Genomic DNA, 18,574 nt, shown 5'->3' on the forward strand with positions numbered 1-18,574 from the left:
GTAATCACAGTTCTCACCTAAATGGTAAAATATTCTTATAATTTTCTCTAAATTAAATTATAAACACAATATTTATTATAAGAAAAAATTATTTTTGTAACATAATTTTTTTTTTCTCTAAATCTACTTTTTCCGTTAATAGTGACATTAGAGATGGAATTATGAATAGAATTACGTTAGTTACGTGAATTTTATGGACGAAATTTCGTTACAAATATATAATTTTTTTTGTAGTGATTATCTTATTTTACAATACATTAAAAGATATTACAATTAATGCATTTTGTATATTACATATCACATATAAAATACTAATATTATTTTAATATACGTATTTATTTATATTTTGTAATTAAAACTAATTTATCACCAAACAACACTTAAAAGTTGTATGTAAAGGCCCCATGCTTAAGTTATGCAGCATGTTGGTTATCTTGTGAATTTATTTCCCCAACAATAAGCTAAATGATATTAGAAGCAAACCCTATCATGTCCTTTGCTCTCTTATCAAGAAAAACCCACATTTAATTTACCCCAACAAATTAAATTAAATTAAATTAAATTAATAAAACAATGGTTAATAATCCAAGAAAACCCTTTTCCTCAAAACAATTCACATTCTTTGCATGTCCCAAAATTATTTTTAATCATTTCAATAGTCGATGCAATATGTATGTTAGTGGGTTTTTCTTAGTTAGTAGCAAATTATATTTTAATTAATTTATTAAGCATCATGATTAAGGGAAGCACTCGAAGAAATTTCCTTTCAAAAGGGGTGGCCCACCACTACTACTGCCCTTCATTAATTTAATTTAGAATTTTAGGACACTATTATGTTACGTACATTTAAGCACTAAACAAATTGTGTGGCACATGTCTATACATTTATATGATGTTAATGATTATTCATATAATGGTCAAAACTTTCAATAAGTTATTAAATAAATTAAAATTAATTATTTGGAGTTGAATATTGAGGAAGTCGCCGTAGGTGGATGGATGGATGGATGGCTGAAAAGACACGACTAAATATATTTTTAATTTAATTTATTTTATATTTATTTATGTATTGCATAATAAGCAAAATGTATATAGGGGTTGACATTTTACACGCTATTGCATGTAATTATTTGGGAGTTTTACTTTTAATTTACAGTGATTTTTTATTTTTATTTAATTGACCTAAGAAAATAATTTGGTTATGTATTCTAGCTAGTTTCAAGCATTTTTAGTCTTATTAGTGTTTAATTGAATTGTTGGCTTGATGAACAATAAATTATTTTTATACAAAATGTTCTATTTATATTTCCTATTCTACTTTAATTTATACAATATTTATATTTATATTTAGCCAATTGCCATTGTTTTTCCAGTCACAGCCACGGTTTGAAAAAAAAAAAAAAAAAAAAAATCTGAACCGGCAGTTCGAACATAGGGTTTACGGTTCTAAAGAAACTGGATCCGAAAGACCGAAACCCTTTCCGGTTTAATTGCCCCGGTCTGGACCGGTGGTTCGAAATCGACTGAATCTCCAATTACATAAGTTATTTATTTATTTAAATGACAATTTTTTCGACAAAAACTTCCCGCCGAGAATGAGACGCCGTTTGAGATTTTGAACGAGTCTTAGAGTCGCTATCGTGAGAAAAGCGACGTTGATTCAAATTGTGCGTTGAATTCGAAAGTTCCAACTCAAGAACCCTCAAAGGCAGCATAGATCCAGTGGGGGAGGAATTCCATGGATGTGAAAGAAGCAGGAGCCTCGCTGGATGCTCTGGTTTCGTCCTTCAACACACGTATCGCTGAGCTGCAGCAGTTCGTTATTGCGCGGAACAGTCAATATCGCTTCAATTTGCAATTTTTTCTATCCCTGTGAAAATTTTCATCCATATTACATCGATTATTGTTAGAAGAACTCTATGTTTGTTTTTCGCGCAGTGTATCCAGCCAGCGGTATCACCGATTTATCGGCCATTGACGCAGCTTTGAATGGGATGGAGGTTCAGGTTCAGAATATCAAGAATCGACTACGTGATGAAACTCGAGCTATTCCTAAAGCTAAAGTAAATTAATTTCTACTTATGATTGCTCCGATTGTTTTCTGTTGATACCCCAAACATGATTTGACTTTGATGGATGAACATAATTATTCTAGTTTCAAGCATTTTAGGTTGAAAGTTGTTTATACCAATATGGTTGATGAATAGCTTCTTTTTTTTTTTTTTTTTTGTTAAGAAAATTTAATTTACATCAAACTAACTTAACTAAGTAAACAGAAAGTCTTAATATTGAGTCATGGAATGGAGTTATACTTGGGTCATTTATTCAGGTGAATCAAAATCACATCGCATTACCTAGTTAAAACACGAAAAGTATGTGGGAGAGATATTTAGCTGCCAAAATGCAGATATTTCTGGTTAATACTTCTGTATGGAGTTTTTAGTAACCTGACTATGCGCATGCCACAAAATATTTTGTAAGTAGCACTTTCCATTGCTTGCAGAAATTAATTGAAGCAGCGCTGCAGCAGCAAAAGAAATTGGAAACTCTGTCTTCCTCTGTTCCTTCATTTGTTCCTCAAAGAATTATTAATTTGAATCAAGACATTGGTAACTGGTAATGATATGTGCTCGTTTTGCTTGTTCTTTTATGTTCATGGAATGTGATCTTAATATTCCAGCTAAATCTTCTTTTTCCCCTCTATTTATAGTGTGCAAAGAGAAGAACATAAGCAAATTATTGGACTTGAGCCTTTAAAAGTTGAAGAACCTCAACGCAAAGTGAGGGATCTCTCTCTCTCTCTCTTTATATATATATATATATATGATTGTGTCCATTTGTATGATCTGCCGAAGCCTCTTTCATGTTGACATCTTTGATTGAATCAATGATGAAAGTCCACTTCCGATTTCTTGCTTATAGAACCATTTATGTTGACATCAAGTTACTCTTAACAACCTAGAGATCAATTTAAGTTGTGCAGAAGCCAATGCATGTTACTTTTAGCTTGAGATTTGTGAAATAGCCCAACTTATGATAATTGTTCATGTCAAACTATATGCTGTTCTCTGTTTATAACTGTTCATTAAATTGGGAGAATGAAGCAAAAGTGAAGCTGAAATGATGCTAAAATTAAATGTGGAATATGACACTTGTGAATATAACAGGCTAAGTTAACTAGCATCTGGCAGTTTATAAATTTGTAGTTGAATTATTTGGAAATTCTCAAAGATATGCAGCTTCTGTAATCTCTACCCAATCTTTATATAAGGCATCTCACTTACTAGGAATCACATAACGGTGCCATCTCCTTGAAATGTGGTTATTTCACTTTGTTTTTTTATTTTTTATTTGGTTTTATTTCACTTTGTTTAATTTGGTGTTTGGTAGTTGCTGAAGTTCATGCTTGCCCAACTAGAAAATCTTTTGTCCTTTGCACCTGGGATGATATGAACACTGGAGAAGGATGTAATTCTAGCTTGCAATCATTGAGCTATATAGTATTTAAATTATTTACCCAATACAGGAGAAGAAGGGTCGAGCATCCCCTCCAATGTGGTATGTCTCTGAAGACGAGCTGAATTCTGTGCCAGCGTAAGAGAGCCAGTATTTCCTGCCAAAAAGTTTTTGAGTCTATTCGAAAATTTCAATGATCATAACTTCTTTGGCACATTAGGTATATGAAACAGAGACTCACTTTGGACAAGGTGAATGCTGCCATTGGTGATATGGCAACATATGCTGAAGCAAACGCCCAACTTATTGCAGCCCCAAGAAAAAAGGTCACTCATGTTATTTTCTTTCAACTTGCTGTGAAATTTGATATAAACCATTTATATTGACTCTTTTTTTTTGGTTTCAAATGGTGAAGCTCTCCGAGAATAACTTGGACAAGGCTCTGGTAAGTGGTTTCACCCGGAGAGGTTTATTCAATTTGTGATAGCATTCTCATTGCTTGCTTCTTTTTTATTTTTTTATTTTTATTGTTGAGATAGTTTTCATGTAATGCAAAATTTCATACCATCTTTGACGTGCGCAGGAATTAAGGGATATTGCATCATCAGATGGAGTGAAAGGAAAACACTTCTTCTTAGAAGGAGATATCAAGGGACCTTCTCTAAAACTCGACAACACTGGAAAGGCTCTACTGACGGTTAGTTGTTCTTATGTTTTCAGGCAAGGTACTTTAGAAAATACTAAGAAAATACTAGTTTTAGTAGTTTTGAAACAGGATATCATTCTGTTTGTGAAGTTTTTCTAACATTCGAAAAAAAGCTTTATGCAAGATTGTATATCATATCTGTTTAGGCAATGCTGCTGCATATGATTTGATGGAAATTCTGTGCTTCTGTCTACGAGTAACTTGATGCATATATAATTTCTATACTTAGGTCCTCCGGCACCTGGGACGGATAAGCGAGTCACGAATTGGACATCACCGTGTAATCATCTTGTTGAGGCCTTAGCTCATTTATTGCAACATAGAATAAATATACATTCTAGCCGCAACTTAGGAGGTAGTTTGTTCTTGTTCAGACAACACAGTTGATTTCCTTGATGTGTATGGATTGTGCGTTTAACTTTGTTGAAAATTTTTAGTCTTGATTTGCTATATTCTACTATGTTTTATGGTATCATTGGTATGCGACGACTTTTGTTTTTTCTTGTCGAAGTTAGTTGCTTCTTGGGGGATGAAAAATGTCGAAAGGAAATGGATAGCTAATCAATCTTCCTGGGAGGTCCGTGGACCCGAAGCACATCCGGTCCGTACGGGCGCCATGGTTGGTGCTGACCATCTGGTGTTGGAGCCCATGGAGCTCGTAAGATTTAAGTCAAAGATTTGATTCCTTTTTTGCTACTACGAGTCTCTCTATTTGTGCTATAGTAAACATCCTGCCAAATTGTTCTCTCCATGGCTCCACCCTGTAAAGTGGCGGTGATCGGAGCTGGAGTGGGGGGGCTGACCGCCGCCCGTGCCATCAGAGCTGAAGGTCTCCACGTAACAGTCTACGAGAAGTCCGACCGACTCGGGGGCGTCTGGATTTACGATCCACGCGTCGAGTCCGACCCGTTAGGCCTGGACCCGAATCGAGAAACCGTGCACAGCAGCATCTACCCATCCCTCCGAACCAACCTCCCCAGGCAGCTGATGGGGTTTCCCGACTACCCATTTGGCAGCAGGTCCAAGAATCCCGATTCGAGGATCTTTCCAGGGCATCAAGAGGTGCTCGATTTCATCAAGGGATACGCTGACTTCTTCCAGCTTGTTGAATTGATTCGATTCAATACTGAAGTTGAGCGGGTCGAACAGGCCGGGCCGGAGTGGGTCGTCCAGTCGAGATTGACTTCTTCAGGTTCTGTCTCTGAGGAGATGTTCGATGCCGTTGTGGTTTGCAGTGGACATTATAGTCAACCAAGACTGGCTCAGATTCCAGGTAATGTTTGTTATCAGTACTCTTCTTTCAATCGAGATTTGGTCATTTTCTAACATTTGGATGTTCGGGAATATTGATTGATTTCAGGCATGGAGAAATGGCCCGGGGAGCAGATTCACAGCCACAATTACAGAGGCCCTGAGCCATTCCAGGACAAGGTTTTTCTTTTACCAATGCCTCTATTTTTATTATTATATACATGTCAGTTTCGATTACATGCTTTTCCAATTAGATTGTGGTGGTGATCGGAAGCGGGCCTAGTGCAATCGACATATCTGCGGAAATTGCAGAGGCAGCCAAAGAAGTTCACCTTTCGTCCAGAGCTCCCGACACCACAGCCACCAAGTTGGATTTCGGAGACAACATTTGGCAACACTCAAAGGTGTGCATATGTTGCCGGTTGAATGCTCAAACATCCTCGTATCATTACTACTAATGCATTTGGATTCTTGCAGATCGAGTTTCTTGATGAAAGTGGACTAGTTTCTTTCGAGGACGGGGCTTGTCTCTTCCCCGACATCATCTTCCACTGCACCGGGTGGGCATAATTCACTGATCTTCACCTCTTTCGGTTACTACATCGCACCTAATGTTGAATGCATTGGTGCAGGTATCATTATTCTTTCCCGTTCTTGAAAACTGATGGAATTGTAAGCGTGGATGACAATCGTGTCGGCCCCCTTTACAAACACATCTTCCCTCCAAAACTCGCTCCTTCCCTTTCCTTTGTGGGGCTCGCCTTTCGGGTCTGTTCATCCTATGCCTTGTTTATAAGCTTATATCTGTCACTGTAGTAACTTTAAAACATATGTTGCAAAAAAAAGACAGGCAGTGGTGGTTCAATTGTTGCACTTCCAAGCAACTTGGATTGCCCGAGTTCTATCGAGCAAAACAAATTTGCCATCAGAAGAGGAAATGCAAGCTGATGTCGAACGGCATTATCAGCTCATGGAGTTGAAAGGGATACCAAAGCACTACACTCATGCCTTCAGCCTAGAGGTTCAATATTCTTCCTACAGCTTCTCAAACATCTGCCAAATTTATGTTTTTCTAAAACAACTACGATGTATTATTCTTTCCATTAGACGTTCTTTGAATACATCGACTCGATAGCTGTTGAAGCGGGGCTAGAACAAGTGGGCGAAGAAGTGAAGTCCATTTGTAAGAGCTATTTCAGTTTCGTGATAGAGAATGGCCTTTGGAAGGCAAAGAATTGGAGACCTGACTGGGAACTTCAACAAGGTAACTAATCTTACATCATTAATCAATGTTGGAATCATCCTGTTACCATACAACTTGCAAAATTCACAATAATGATTCAATAATGTATCTACTTTAAATTGACACAAGGTTATGTGAAATTTATTTCGAGCATGTGTTTGGTGAGTCAAAAGTATCTATAATGAAACCTTTCTAGAATTTCCTACATAATTGCATCTCACTATCAGTAAAAAAAGCTGTGTTCATTGTACAGGCATCAGGTTGGTAACATTTTAATTCATTGTATAATTGTGTTTACTTACTTTTGGTTGAGAAAATTGACCTGTACAAGAAAAATACTAATAATAATAATGGCCACTCATTCAATAGGTGGGAACGTGACGGGGTTTTTGTTATACTATGGTATTTTTTTTTGTCTACAGTATGGGGGAGATTCATTGTATGCATGTCGACTTAGAGAACAATAAATTCGTACAAAAAGTGAATTCAATTATGTTACTTATTTATGAAGGGAATTAATTGATGCCCGAATCAATTTTTGCCATCTCTGACAAAACAGTAACATAATTAACTTAATGACTTAATCCCCAGATGCACTATCCAAATAGGAAAAAGAAAGTGTAGGCATGTATGTGTCTGTTTTAAAATAAATAATAGTAACATGATATGATATGATTAGGTCATAATGATTGTATTTAGTAATAACAGAAATTACACATTTTCCTATCCATAACTCCCAATATTTGTGACAAAATACACAGGGCATGTCACGCTATTTAATTTAACATAATTGTAATTTTGTAAATTCAATAAAAGAGGGCAACTAGGTACTGATGACAGCAAGTGTACAAAAATTGGGGGAATGTGATCACCCTAGAATGCCCCTGTGTAGATACTTGAAATACCGAATTTACCCTCGGAAATCATCCCCGTTCGTCCTCCCGCCACCATTTCCGTTCATGTCAGTGCATCGGGGAACGGTGCGGCGTGCCCTTCCGCCGGTTCATAATCGACTCCGACATATCGGAAGCCGGCCAGCACGACGGCCGGAATCCAGACCGGCAAGCTGGTAAGTTGCTCCGTTTCTTCTTCACAACATCGGTGGTCGCAGTGCAAGTAAGATTCGGGCAGTCCATGACCTCGCCGGCGCTGGATCCAGAGTCGCCGGAGTCCGGCGGAATTGCTCCGTCGTCCGGCAGGGCAAGGAACTCACACTTGCGAAGGTACGCCGAGAGGTTGTCGCCACTTCTGAGTATGTGGTGAACCTGAAAACAAATTGGAAATTCAGCGAAAACCTCAGCAGAAAGGAATTAGGGTATAATTTAATTTCCGCACCTTGCAGGAGATGGAGCAGAAGAGGTATGAATCCTGCAGGTTCCGGTCGCAGGTGATGCAGACGTTGCCGGAGGCTCTCGGCGGCCTCGTCAGAGGCCTCTGGTTCAGAAACACCACCTTCGCACTGTTGGTGGTGTAAGACTGCACAGAGCCAAAATTGAAAATTCCGCCATGAAAATGGAGAGAGCAAAAGCATCAAATCCATTCAATGTAGAGAAGTTACCTGAACTTGAGCACAATCCATGAGTTTATCGGCGTCGACAACCCTAATAACATCATGGTACACGTACCTCCTTATCTAATTTCCAGATCAAAATTATCAGAATCGATCGTCGACGAATAAACAGAATCAAATTAAATACCTACCTGTAGGAGGCGATGAGAATTGTGATTGGCGAAGCAATCAGGGCAGATTCCTTCAGAGCAATCCAAGCAGAAGACGTTCTTCTCATTCTTTCTGGAGTCTTCATGGACGATACAGGCGTTGAAGAACTTCTCCGTCAGTAGCGCCGATAGCCAGCGGGGAATCTCCGGCGTAGCATCCACCTGCAAGAATTAAATTGGGCATGAATCGGATGAACGAATGTCAGGCAGCCAGCTATCAGCAGAAATCGAATAAAAACGCAGAAGAGGGAAGAGTAAGAAGAGACCCCACCATGGCTGTATCCTTTTTTTTTGTTTTTTCTTTATCTTTGTGGGTTTGAAATTTGTTGGGCATACACATACAATACACAACACAGCACTACACTTGTAATCTCTATAAATATTGTTGTATAGTTCACATCAAAGAATAAATGTGGAGAAGCTTTATCGGGATATCAGGGAGAAAGATTTCTTCCTGTAACATCATCATCCCATCTCTCTTTCTCTCTCTCGCCAAAAATGTAAATATATATATATGCATGTATATCATCAATAGAGATACATACATGTATATATATAGATATAGTGTATGTGTGAGAGAGAGAGAGAGAGAGAGAGCGGCGCCTGCAAATTAATTTATGAGAGAGAAGACTGTGGTGTGCAGTTACTGTTACCAAGAAATACAGGGAGGGACAGGATTGGAGGAGTCGCGTCCAACCTCATTTAAAGTTTTGTTTGTATTCTGTAAGTTGCAAGAACTGTCTCTACTCTCTCCCACTGCTCTAAATAAATATGTGCAGTAGTAATTGCTCGCTACCCTTCTCTCTCTCTCTCTCTCTCTCTCTCTCTCCATCTCTATATTTATATGTATTTGACTCGAAGAAGAAGATGAGATATGACTGTAGTGTGTAGTAAGTAAATTGAATCCATTCTCCATCATTTGAGTGGTTGGGGTGAAGCATGAAAAGGCAGCAAAAGATTGGAAGCTTTTTTCAGCTTTAATTGAATTAAATCTGTTCTGATACATACATACATACATATACATATCTCTTGCAGTCCCCAGGCAGAGAGAGAGAGAGAGAGAGAGAGAGAGAGGCAGGCTTCAACATCCCACCTTGAAACCATACATACCTAATTTCCATTTTCGTTTTTTTCCCAGTCTTTTACAAAAAAGAGTTCAAATAATTGACAAACGGGCATTTGCATTTGTCAAGAATGCCAGAGAACAGTCCGACAGTTGTAGACAACTCATCTTATAATCTCCATCTATGTATGTATGTATCTTCTTAAGAATTTCCAGAATTGGGTTCTAACTCATCAGAGAGAGAGAGAGAGATAGCACATTAAAAAGAACAGTGGTTCTCGTCCTCTGTTGTAATGAAGCTGCAGGGAGACGACACGTCTGATTGCAGATGCAAAAATCAAGAAATTAATATTCTTGTTTCATTACTTGTCATCTTCTCGTTCTTTAATGATTCTTGGCAGGTTATATGACACAGAACAGAGGCAGAGCTTTTAATTTAAATGCAATGCAAATCAATGTAGAGATATATCTCCTTGTTCTTCATCGTTCTTTTACTTTCTTTCTGAGTTTTGTCTATGCAGCAGCAATTATGGCGATTTGCCCTCTGCAATCTTTTTGCCTAATTCATCATTCGTTGGTTTATTGTAGTACTAATACACATACGGCTTCTTCTCATCATCGTATCTACCTCGTAGGGTCTCTCTTGCCTGTCGGGATATTCTAGCCCCCCATGATTCGTCTACCTTTACCTAATTTTCATGTGCCCGCTAATTATTTTTCTTGTGGGACTTAAATTTTTTGTCGATCCAAATCATATTTTATGCACTCGTAATTCTATTTCCCAATAATATGAAATAAAAATTACATCTTGATTAGTAAAGTGGAACTTTTTTTATTTTTTTGAGTGAAAAGCACAAAAGCCCACAATTAATAATAATAATGCCTAATCAATTTTGGCGTTTTTGGTATTTTGTTGCTCGAGAAAGGGAGAAAGGGAGAAAGGGACGTTAGTGTGGCTACATTCCTTCCTTCTAAGTCATCCAAAGTACTCATAGCAGAGAATGATTTCGATTTAGGGTTTTCTTGCAGTGGAATTGTTTGTCTGAATCTTGGATTGAGTTTAATTTTTGGGAGTGATGGTGGAAATCGACTGCGGCCAAGGGTCGAAACCGCCGCCGCAAATCTCTGATATGTTTCAGAGATTCGCTTTGGCTTTTAAGACCAAAACCTATGATCTCTTCGCCGAGGATACTCCGGTGGATGGAGACGGCGATGTCTTGGCCCTTCTTGATTCGGCGGAGGAATTTATTCCCGATCAGAAGGTCGTCGTCATCAAACCTGACCATTCCGGCGACGATAACTTGCTCCGGCGCGTGGTGGTTCCTTCTCTCTTCGCCACCGTCTCCGCCTTCGAAGCGTCGTATCTGCAACTCCAAGCAGCGCACGTCCCGCGAATTGACCAAAATGCCCTCAAACAGGCCGACGAGTCACTTGTCTCGATTCTCCAGAAACTCGCCGAGTTAAAGAGCTTCTACAACCGGCCCGGCTCGAACCGCCGCCGGTCCGACTTTCCGGCGACTTCGTACCTCGAATTCCAAGTACAGGAAAATCAAAGCAAGCTCAGAGCTCTGGAGACGATAGCAAACTCCTTACAGTCTCAGATCGACGCCAAAGACGAAGAATTAAACGCCCGCCGCAAGGAATTGGATCAAATTAAGGCTTCCTACACCGAATTGTCCCGACGCGCCGCCGCTCCGACAGTGGTGGAGCAGCGTTTCCTTACAATCGGAGTTTTCTCTGCGATGGTCGGAGACGCCGTTAAATCGCTCCGTTGCTTCACAAAGCTCCTAATCGATCTGATGCACAAAGCCGGTTGGGATTTGGAAAACGTATCGAATTACATTCATCCAGATATTAATTACGCCAAAAACGGCCATTGTCGGTACGCCTATCTCTCTTACGTTTGTATGCGAATGTTTCAAAATTTCGACAAGAAAGATTTCGGATTGTCCGACGCCCAAACGGCCGTCGACAGCTATTGGCAGCAGTTAGTCGATCATATCTCAAAGGATCCGAATTCCAATCCAAATAAGTCGTTCTTGCAATTCTGCCAGAGGAAGTACGAGGTTCTTATCCATCCAACAATGGAGTCATCAATTTTCAGCAATTTGGACAGGAAGGATAAGGTGCTGGAGTCATGGAAATCGTTGTCCGTGTTCTTCGAGTCCTTTGTTCGAATGGCGAGCTCTGTGTGGGTTCTCCACAAGCTGTCCAATTCTTTCGACCCGGCTGTCGAGATCTTTGTGGTGGCGAAAGGGTCGTCGTTTTCGACGGTGTATACGGAGGATGTGTCGACGAAATCGAATGTTGGAAAGGGAACAAGTGTTGGATTCACGGTGGTTCCGGGGTTCAAATTTGGGGGAACTGTGATTCAATCGCAGGTTTATTTTTGTGTCTGAATGAGTGTTCATATTACAAACTCTGTTTCCTTTTTTTTTTGCAATGAATGATACTTGTAAAATGAAGAAGATTGTGTCTACTTATAACAATAATGTGATGGAACAAAATCGATTTTTATTGTGTTTTCGTGCTGCTGTTTGGAGATGTTCTTGTGGAACTTTAACTCAGAGTCGTAATTTTGTGATCGATTTGATGTTGTTTCGATGAAAGTTGTGAGTCGAATTGAAGAGGTGGTTTGTTTGTGGGCATGCTGCTTCTTAATTAAGTGGGCCTATTTGGTTGGCCCAAATATTATACATGGATCATTCTACGCGGTTCATTTCACTCACGTAGGCCCATTTAACTAACGGATCCGCCTCCGGCCCATTGTTCATTTCATCAATTCAGAATTTAAGCTAGATCCGTAAAATTATTAGAGCTAACTATGGTTTGAAAATATCAAGATCTTGAAAAATATTACATAAATTTTTTTATTTTATGTGAAATTCTTATCTAAAGGGAGCCTAATATTTGATGTTATTTTTTAATAGAGAAAATATTTTTGATATAACATTTTAAATAAAAAATAACTTTTGAATGTGATATTTTTAAAAAAGCAAAATTCTGATGAATAGTGTGCAAATAATTTTGAAAACATAGGTAAATATAGACCATGCTTTGAGTATGTCATTTGGAGTTTTAAATTGTGAAATTTATACTTGATTTGGAGAATATTAAAAGTCTAATTCAAAGTATTCATTATTATTATTATTATTATTATTATTTTTTATCAAAGTGTTAATACAATTGATATGGCAGTTGAAGGACTATCCATTGAATTACTTACTATAAGAGATTCTACAACTGATAAAAAATACACATCACAAGCACTAAGGCTATATATAGCTCATCGCGTTTATATAAATAATTTGATTTGGAAATATGATTCTATCAATGTTGAAGGGCCATGATTTTCAATTTAATCAATTTTGCATTTATATGGTTACGCATACAATTTAATGAAAATTTTTGCCCATCTAGGTTTGTTTTTTTGAAGCAAGAAATAAAGGGTATGTTGGTTTTTATTTCACATCTTTACCAGTAAAAATATACTCTCTCAGTCCAATTTCTATTGTCCTAAAATATATTTGCACGGTTTTTTAGGTGATTGTCCTTTTGTTATAAATTGACAAATTTGTCCTTAATCATATGGTAGAGATGAAAAATAATAAATGAATGAAGGGTAAAAATGTAAAATTTGTATTTAAAAAAAAAGAAATAGCATAATAGTTGTTGAACGTTCCAAATAGAAAAATAGGACATTAGTTTGTGCACGGAGGGAGAGAGTATTATTTTTTCTTATAAAATATTATATTAAAATTCTATTTAAATAACAATCAAACTGACCATCTTCATAACCACATTTATGTATATCATAATTGTAAGAGCTTATTTTACTTTATTTTTTATTTCATAAAATAAACTATAATTGTATGTATGTATAGTCCGTGCTATTGATTCTTATCCATCTAAATATGTTTCATATTTCTTCATTTCAAGGTTATTAAAAGTTGCAAATTTTATTTTGTGTATGTGTGATTTTTATTTTTATTTTTTTAATAATAGAGTATTTAAAATAATCATAGTAGTTACTCAATATTTTGAATATTTACATCCTGCCAAATAGGTTGACGTAAGTATTCGAATTAAGAAAGTCACACAGTTAGGATCAAGTCAACCATGCTAGTTTAACCAATTAAGTATACTAATTCGAACAAATCAATATTATATTACAAGACAAACAATATATACTACTCTCTCCGTCTTAAAACTATACTCTGGGTTGTACTTGACACGAGATTTAAGGAATATTAATATTATATTGGTAATTGGTACGTAAAAAGTACGGGTAAAATTTTTTTTTGCCCTTACGAGTGTATTAGTATAAAAAGTAATGATAATTGTATAATAATAATGAAAAAGTAAGAGTAGTTTTATAATGATATGGCTATTTATGAAAATGTAATTATTGTTTTGGAATGAACAAAAATATAAATATGACTATTGTATTGAGACAGAATGAGTATATTATATAAAAATACTGTGTTGTATAAATTATATTGTATTATGTTATATAATCTATTTATTATTTTAAAATTACAATTACTCTCCGTCCGTCAACTTAAATATGTGTTACACTTTTTTCGTCTGTCAATTTAATCCATTTTTTTTGTAAATTTACAAAAAAATAAGATCAAAATTAGAGGACGAAGGGTGTATATTTAATTAACATATGATGTCGGATATATCATTTTTTTTTATAAATATATGTTAATTGAGTCAAATTAATAATATATTAATTGGAACCGATCAACATAGTAATCTAAACATTCTTTTTAAAAAGATTTCATTAGTTTTACAAATAATTTTATAATAATATGTATTTCTTTGAATTTCTTGTATAAATACCTTATATATTTTAATAATAAATTTAATAATGTTAAACATTTTATATATACACACATACATTTTATATAAACATTTTTACTTATTTTAAAAGTAATTTAAAACGTGGTATCCCTATGCACATTTTTTTTTTTTTTTTTTATAAATTTAGAATTTATGTAAAATGGATTCAACTAATTGTATGAAACAAATAGTTATATCATAATGTTAATTTCTATTATTTTTATTAAAAATTTTAAACTTTATAAAATAATTTTAAATGGGTTTCACCACTTTGTGAGTTTGTTTGTATAGTTTTTTTATTTGAAAAATTGTTTTGATGTGAAGTATAAAAAATAGTATCCATAATATACAAAATAATATTTATGTCGAATATTAATTTTTGTGAGAGAATAATATATATTGAAAAGAAAATCTTGAGAAAACAAACCCCATATGTATAATGCTTTCATGGTGGTGAAATTTGAATAATTTGATTAATTTTCTATGAATCAGCCAAGAAAATTAAAATGATAGATATATAAGGCAGCAAGCTAAATGTATAAAGGCTTTAAATTATTCATAATTTAGTGATGGGGTGTCACTACTCTACATTCATGTCATGTGCTTCAATTCTTTTTTTTTTTTTAGTAAATCCTCCAAAATTAATAAAAACATCAAAATTATCAAATAAAAAAATGACTTAGACTAATATATTTATTAATAAATGTAGAATCAACCCAAAATAAAAATCCTCAGTAACAAACAATACCAAGTTTTAAACTTCACTATTAATTTTCACAAAGGATTTCAATGACACTAATGAAAAATGTTAGGGATTAAATGTGAGGTTAATTTGTTCGAGAGATTAATAATTAGCATTATATATAGTGGACGAGATCATCAAAATCATGGATTTCGATCCCACCACAAATTAATGTAATAAAACATATGATGAAGCTAATTAATTAATAAATTAAGCAGCTAGCAAGAGGAGGATGAGGAGGAGGGAAACCCTTAAGCAGTGTTCTTCAAGCACAGCAGAGTAGCAGCAGTTTTAAGAACCCTAATGACAGAAACTAATTAAGTAAAGGGACATAACAAATTGACGACAACAACGACGAATACGATGACAAGGATCAATCGAGCATTCGACGAAACAACAAGGAACGCCGTCGACCTTAGCTTTTTCTTAGTAGGGAGAGACACCAACGTTGGCAGGAGCAAGAAACCCATCTTTCATCAGAACATGATTATTATCTTCTCCTTCCTACACATACATAAATGTTTTTATTAATTCCTTAATTTGAGACAAATCCAAAATTGAATCCAAGAATCGACAAATAAACACTGCGAAGGAAATTCATGCTTCGTGTATGAAAAACTGTGCAGATTGAAGTGGTTCATAATTTCAGATCATATCTAGGGTTTTGAATACATACATACATATATATGTATGTGTATATACCTGTTGGCACACATTGGCTTTCTTCACGGGTTGATCAGGCATGAGTCCGAAATGAATGTGAGGAAAGTGGGCCCACTGAGAGCAACAAAACAAAATGAAAAAAAAAAGAAAAAAAAAAGAAGAAAGGCATGAAACTGCAATGCCATATATGTATTCCAAATTATACCAATCAGTACAGAATTTAATGGAACGAAAACCCTAATTGTGCACTCTGCGTGAATGTGACTGTTGTTCTTTTTTTTTCTTTTTTTTTTTTTGGGTTTGTTGAAATTTATATCTTCTTGGATCTTACATTTTTTGCAGCAGCACTGAAGGCCTCCCTGTGAGTAATATCAGGGTTTCCAGCTTTGATACGTTGGATTTCATCCCTGCAATAATTTTCAACAACAATAACAATAATAATAATAATTAAAAAAAAAGAAACAAATTAAAAGATGAAATATTAGAAATATTTTAATGGATAAGAGGGGAGTGCAAGCAGCTTGCCTAGCTCTGTTAACTTTCAGATTTTACATTTAATGAATTTATAAGAAAGCAGCAATAAAGCTGCAAGAAAGCTTGCATAAATTCATATACCTGGTGGTGGGGGGGGGGGGGGGGGGGTGGGGGGGTGGGCGGGGTGAGGCTGTCTACTCTATACATACATACATATATACATACATACACATGAATGTGAGTGTGTATAAACGTGTATGTATAATTGTAGCTATAATTACTTACTTGATGAAGCGATTGTAAGCAGAGGGGACTCTCTGTCGTTTCTCCGGGGCTGAAGGAGAACACAAAATACAGACAACCAGTAAAACAAAATTAGTGGCCAGACATTAATTATCTTCATCACTTTGGCTACTTAGCTCACCATTTCATTTGTATTTTCAATATTTCTGTATAGATACATAGATCACTATCTCACTGCCATTCTCTCTCTCTCCTTCTCCCTCTCTCCTCATCACTACTTCATCATTATCAAATGATTTTTTCTTCCCTAACATTTTTTTTCACTGATTTCCGGGGGAGATGTCACTTTCCCTTTTTTAAATTTTTTTAAGATATACTACAAGATCCAATATTGCTAACAGAGCAGTCACTTTTATTCAAAGAAACCCTTAAAAAAGGCGTTACATATCATCAGAGCTTCCTTAAGAAAGATGAGCAAAAGGCAAATTAAAGATTGAGTCGAATGAAATTAAGGCAAAGGGCAGTCAGTAGTACAGGCTGAATTAGGGCTTTTGAAAAATCTTTTCTCGAAACAGATCTGAATTCTTGCCATGGAAATGTTACTACTGCTCTAGAACAGCTAAACCTAAGCTCTGTATAAAGCAAATGGGAGCAAATTAAAGCATAATGAGATGTAAAATTGAAGTCTAGAGAAAGAGAGAGAGAGAGAGAGAGAGAGAGAGAGAGAGAGAGAGAGAGAAGGGTTCGTGAAGAATACAGTACAATAGTAACTGTTAGATACTTAATTATAAAAGAGTGTATTAGGAAGCTCAGCATTGACTGTAATGAAAGCATTTTTCACAGCGGAAAAAGATGGGGATAAAGTTGAATTGGGATGAGCCCGATCTGAAGCAGAAAAACATGGAGATTAATTATGTAAATTCTCACGTCTGTTAGCCACTGGAGGCTTAGGAAGCTCGTCGATCCCACGAACAGGCATCAGGGTCTCGTTTGGATTTGGCTGATTGATCAGCAAGTTAGAAGGTGAGTTCCTTATCTCTTCCTGTAAACCAAACATGATAAATTTGGTTATTCAAGAACATAAAGATCAAAGGCAAGCTAGTTGCGAACCTATTCAATTCGATAATGATTCTCCTTTTCAAATGAAAGCCCAAAATCAGAACTTACGAACCCTAATTTGAAACCCTAATTGGGGATTCAGATCGAAAATGTGAAAACACAGAGAGAGAGAGACAGAAACGTATAGTTTATGTATTTATACCAGAAGATTCTGTGGGGAGAAGAATGAGTGGCCAAGATGGAGCTGATTGGCTGCAGGGAGGAGCAATCCACGCATGTTCACAGAAAGGAGGTTGGTGCAATGGCCGCATCGCACAGTCACCGTCTTGAACAGGCTCGTGCAGGGAACGCTCACCTGAAATCAACACATCAGAAGGTACAATCGAAAGGCTTTTGAAAGAATTAGGTAACCTGCAGAGAAGGGAATCGTGAAAAGGGAACTGTTGAATTGATGAAATCAAAGGGTATAAGTAAGTTACCGCGAGGACGGTGTCGCAGAAGTTGCAATGGACATAACAAAGCTGCTCGGAGGGTGGGGAGAGGTGGTGGTGGTGGTGGTGGTGGTCCGGTGCAAAGGCAGATGAAGAGGACATGGCTGTTTGCTTCTTATAAGCTGATTCGATGTAACTACTGTTATCCTTTTTTTTCTTTTCGTTGGTATGATGATGATGATGATGATGATGATGATGATCTTCCTGGGGACTGATTTGATAGGATTGGATTGGATTTGATTTGATTTGATTGATTGATGGAATGACTGATCGATCGAGGTATGTATATATTGAGGGCGTATGTATGTTTTGTGGGGATTGAGTGACAGATTAACCACCTTGGATCTGATCTTCAGAATAATGTTTTGCTTTTTGAGAGTGGCATCAAAGACAAGAAGGTGAGGAAGAAGGAGAAGAGTGGTGGGGATAGATATGTATATGTGTGTATGTAGTGTAGTGTAGGGTGTGCCGAGCTGAGGGGGTTAGGGTCGGGTAGGGGTAGGGGTAGGGTAGGGTAGAGTACCCCACTAACACTGTACATTATAATTAATAATTATTTTAATTTGGCATGGATCGATCGTGCATCATATATCATATCATATCTCCAAGATATACA

General features: G+C 36.4%; 5 protein-coding genes across 8 annotated transcripts; 3 read left to right on the forward strand and 2 right to left on the reverse strand.

Annotated features, from left to right (window-relative positions):
* The first annotated feature begins 1,602 nt into the window (after positions 1-1,602).
* On the forward strand, positions 1,603-5,049 carry LOC127244863 (spindle and kinetochore-associated protein 1 homolog). Of its 3 annotated transcripts, none has more exons than XM_051265442.1 (11): positions 1,603-1,835; positions 1,939-2,063; positions 2,504-2,616; positions 2,711-2,780; positions 3,527-3,594; positions 3,677-3,782; positions 3,872-3,901; positions 4,040-4,153; positions 4,392-4,517; positions 4,674-4,820; positions 4,932-5,049. In XM_051265442.1, exons 1-9 carry the CDS (start codon positions 1,739-1,741, stop codon positions 4,464-4,466), a joined length of 798 nt encoding a protein of 265 aa, XP_051121399.1. In that variant the 5' UTR covers positions 1,603-1,738; the 3' UTR covers positions 4,467-4,517; positions 4,674-4,820; positions 4,932-5,049. The 3 variants fall into 3 exon arrangements, with proteins under 3 accessions (XP_051121399.1, XP_051121390.1, XP_051121382.1); XM_051265433.1 differs by having other exon boundaries at positions 4,678-4,820; XM_051265425.1 differs by having other exon boundaries at positions 4,392-4,820.
* On the forward strand, positions 4,835-7,329 carry LOC127244858 (flavin-containing monooxygenase FMO GS-OX-like 2). 2 transcript variants are annotated; one of them, XM_051265406.1, is made up of 7 exons: positions 4,835-5,435; positions 5,523-5,593; positions 5,668-5,817; positions 5,891-5,973; positions 6,046-6,181; positions 6,264-6,434; positions 6,521-7,329. In XM_051265406.1, the coding sequence occupies exons 1-7, from the start codon at positions 4,913-4,915 to the stop codon at positions 6,683-6,685; spliced, it is 1,299 nt and encodes a 432-aa protein (XP_051121363.1). In that variant the 5' UTR covers positions 4,835-4,912; the 3' UTR covers positions 6,686-7,329. The 2 variants fall into 2 exon arrangements, 1 of the variants encoding a protein (XP_051121363.1); XR_007837345.1 differs by having other exon boundaries at positions 4,847-5,435; positions 6,260-6,434; positions 6,521-6,668.
* Positions 7,330-7,618: 289 nt separating this feature from the next.
* Positions 7,619-8,760, reverse strand: LOC127244877 (protein RGF1 INDUCIBLE TRANSCRIPTION FACTOR 1-like). Its single transcript, XM_051265457.1, has 5 exons — positions 8,647-8,760; positions 8,358-8,537; positions 8,215-8,289; positions 7,992-8,132; positions 7,619-7,921 (listed from the first exon to the last, which is right to left on the reverse strand). Exons 1-5 carry the CDS (start codon positions 8,713-8,715, stop codon positions 7,619-7,621), a joined length of 768 nt encoding a protein of 255 aa, XP_051121414.1. The 5' UTR covers positions 8,716-8,760.
* Positions 8,533-11,964, forward strand: LOC127244851 (protein GRAVITROPIC IN THE LIGHT 1-like). Its single transcript, XM_051265393.1, has one exon. The coding sequence runs from the start codon at positions 10,515-10,517 to the stop codon at positions 11,835-11,837; it is 1,323 nt and encodes a 440-aa protein (XP_051121350.1). The 5' UTR covers positions 8,533-10,514; the 3' UTR covers positions 11,838-11,964.
* A 3,297-nt stretch (positions 11,965-15,261) lies between these two features.
* Positions 15,262-18,374, reverse strand: LOC127245785 (axial regulator YABBY 1). The gene is made up of 7 exons (XM_051266827.1): positions 17,947-18,374; positions 17,670-17,822; positions 17,336-17,450; positions 16,451-16,499; positions 16,023-16,098; positions 15,731-15,805; positions 15,262-15,532 (listed from the first exon to the last, which is right to left on the reverse strand). Exons 1-7 carry the CDS (start codon positions 18,058-18,060, stop codon positions 15,455-15,457), a joined length of 660 nt encoding a protein of 219 aa, XP_051122784.1. The 5' UTR covers positions 18,061-18,374; the 3' UTR covers positions 15,262-15,454.
* Between the last annotated feature and the right edge of the window lie 200 nt (positions 18,375-18,574).

Source organism: Andrographis paniculata, unplaced genomic scaffold, assembly GCF_009805555.1.
Source record: "Andrographis paniculata isolate CXL003 unplaced genomic scaffold, ASM980555v1 Contig10END, whole genome shotgun sequence".
Taxonomy (NCBI): domain Eukaryota; kingdom Viridiplantae; phylum Streptophyta; class Magnoliopsida; order Lamiales; family Acanthaceae; genus Andrographis; species Andrographis paniculata.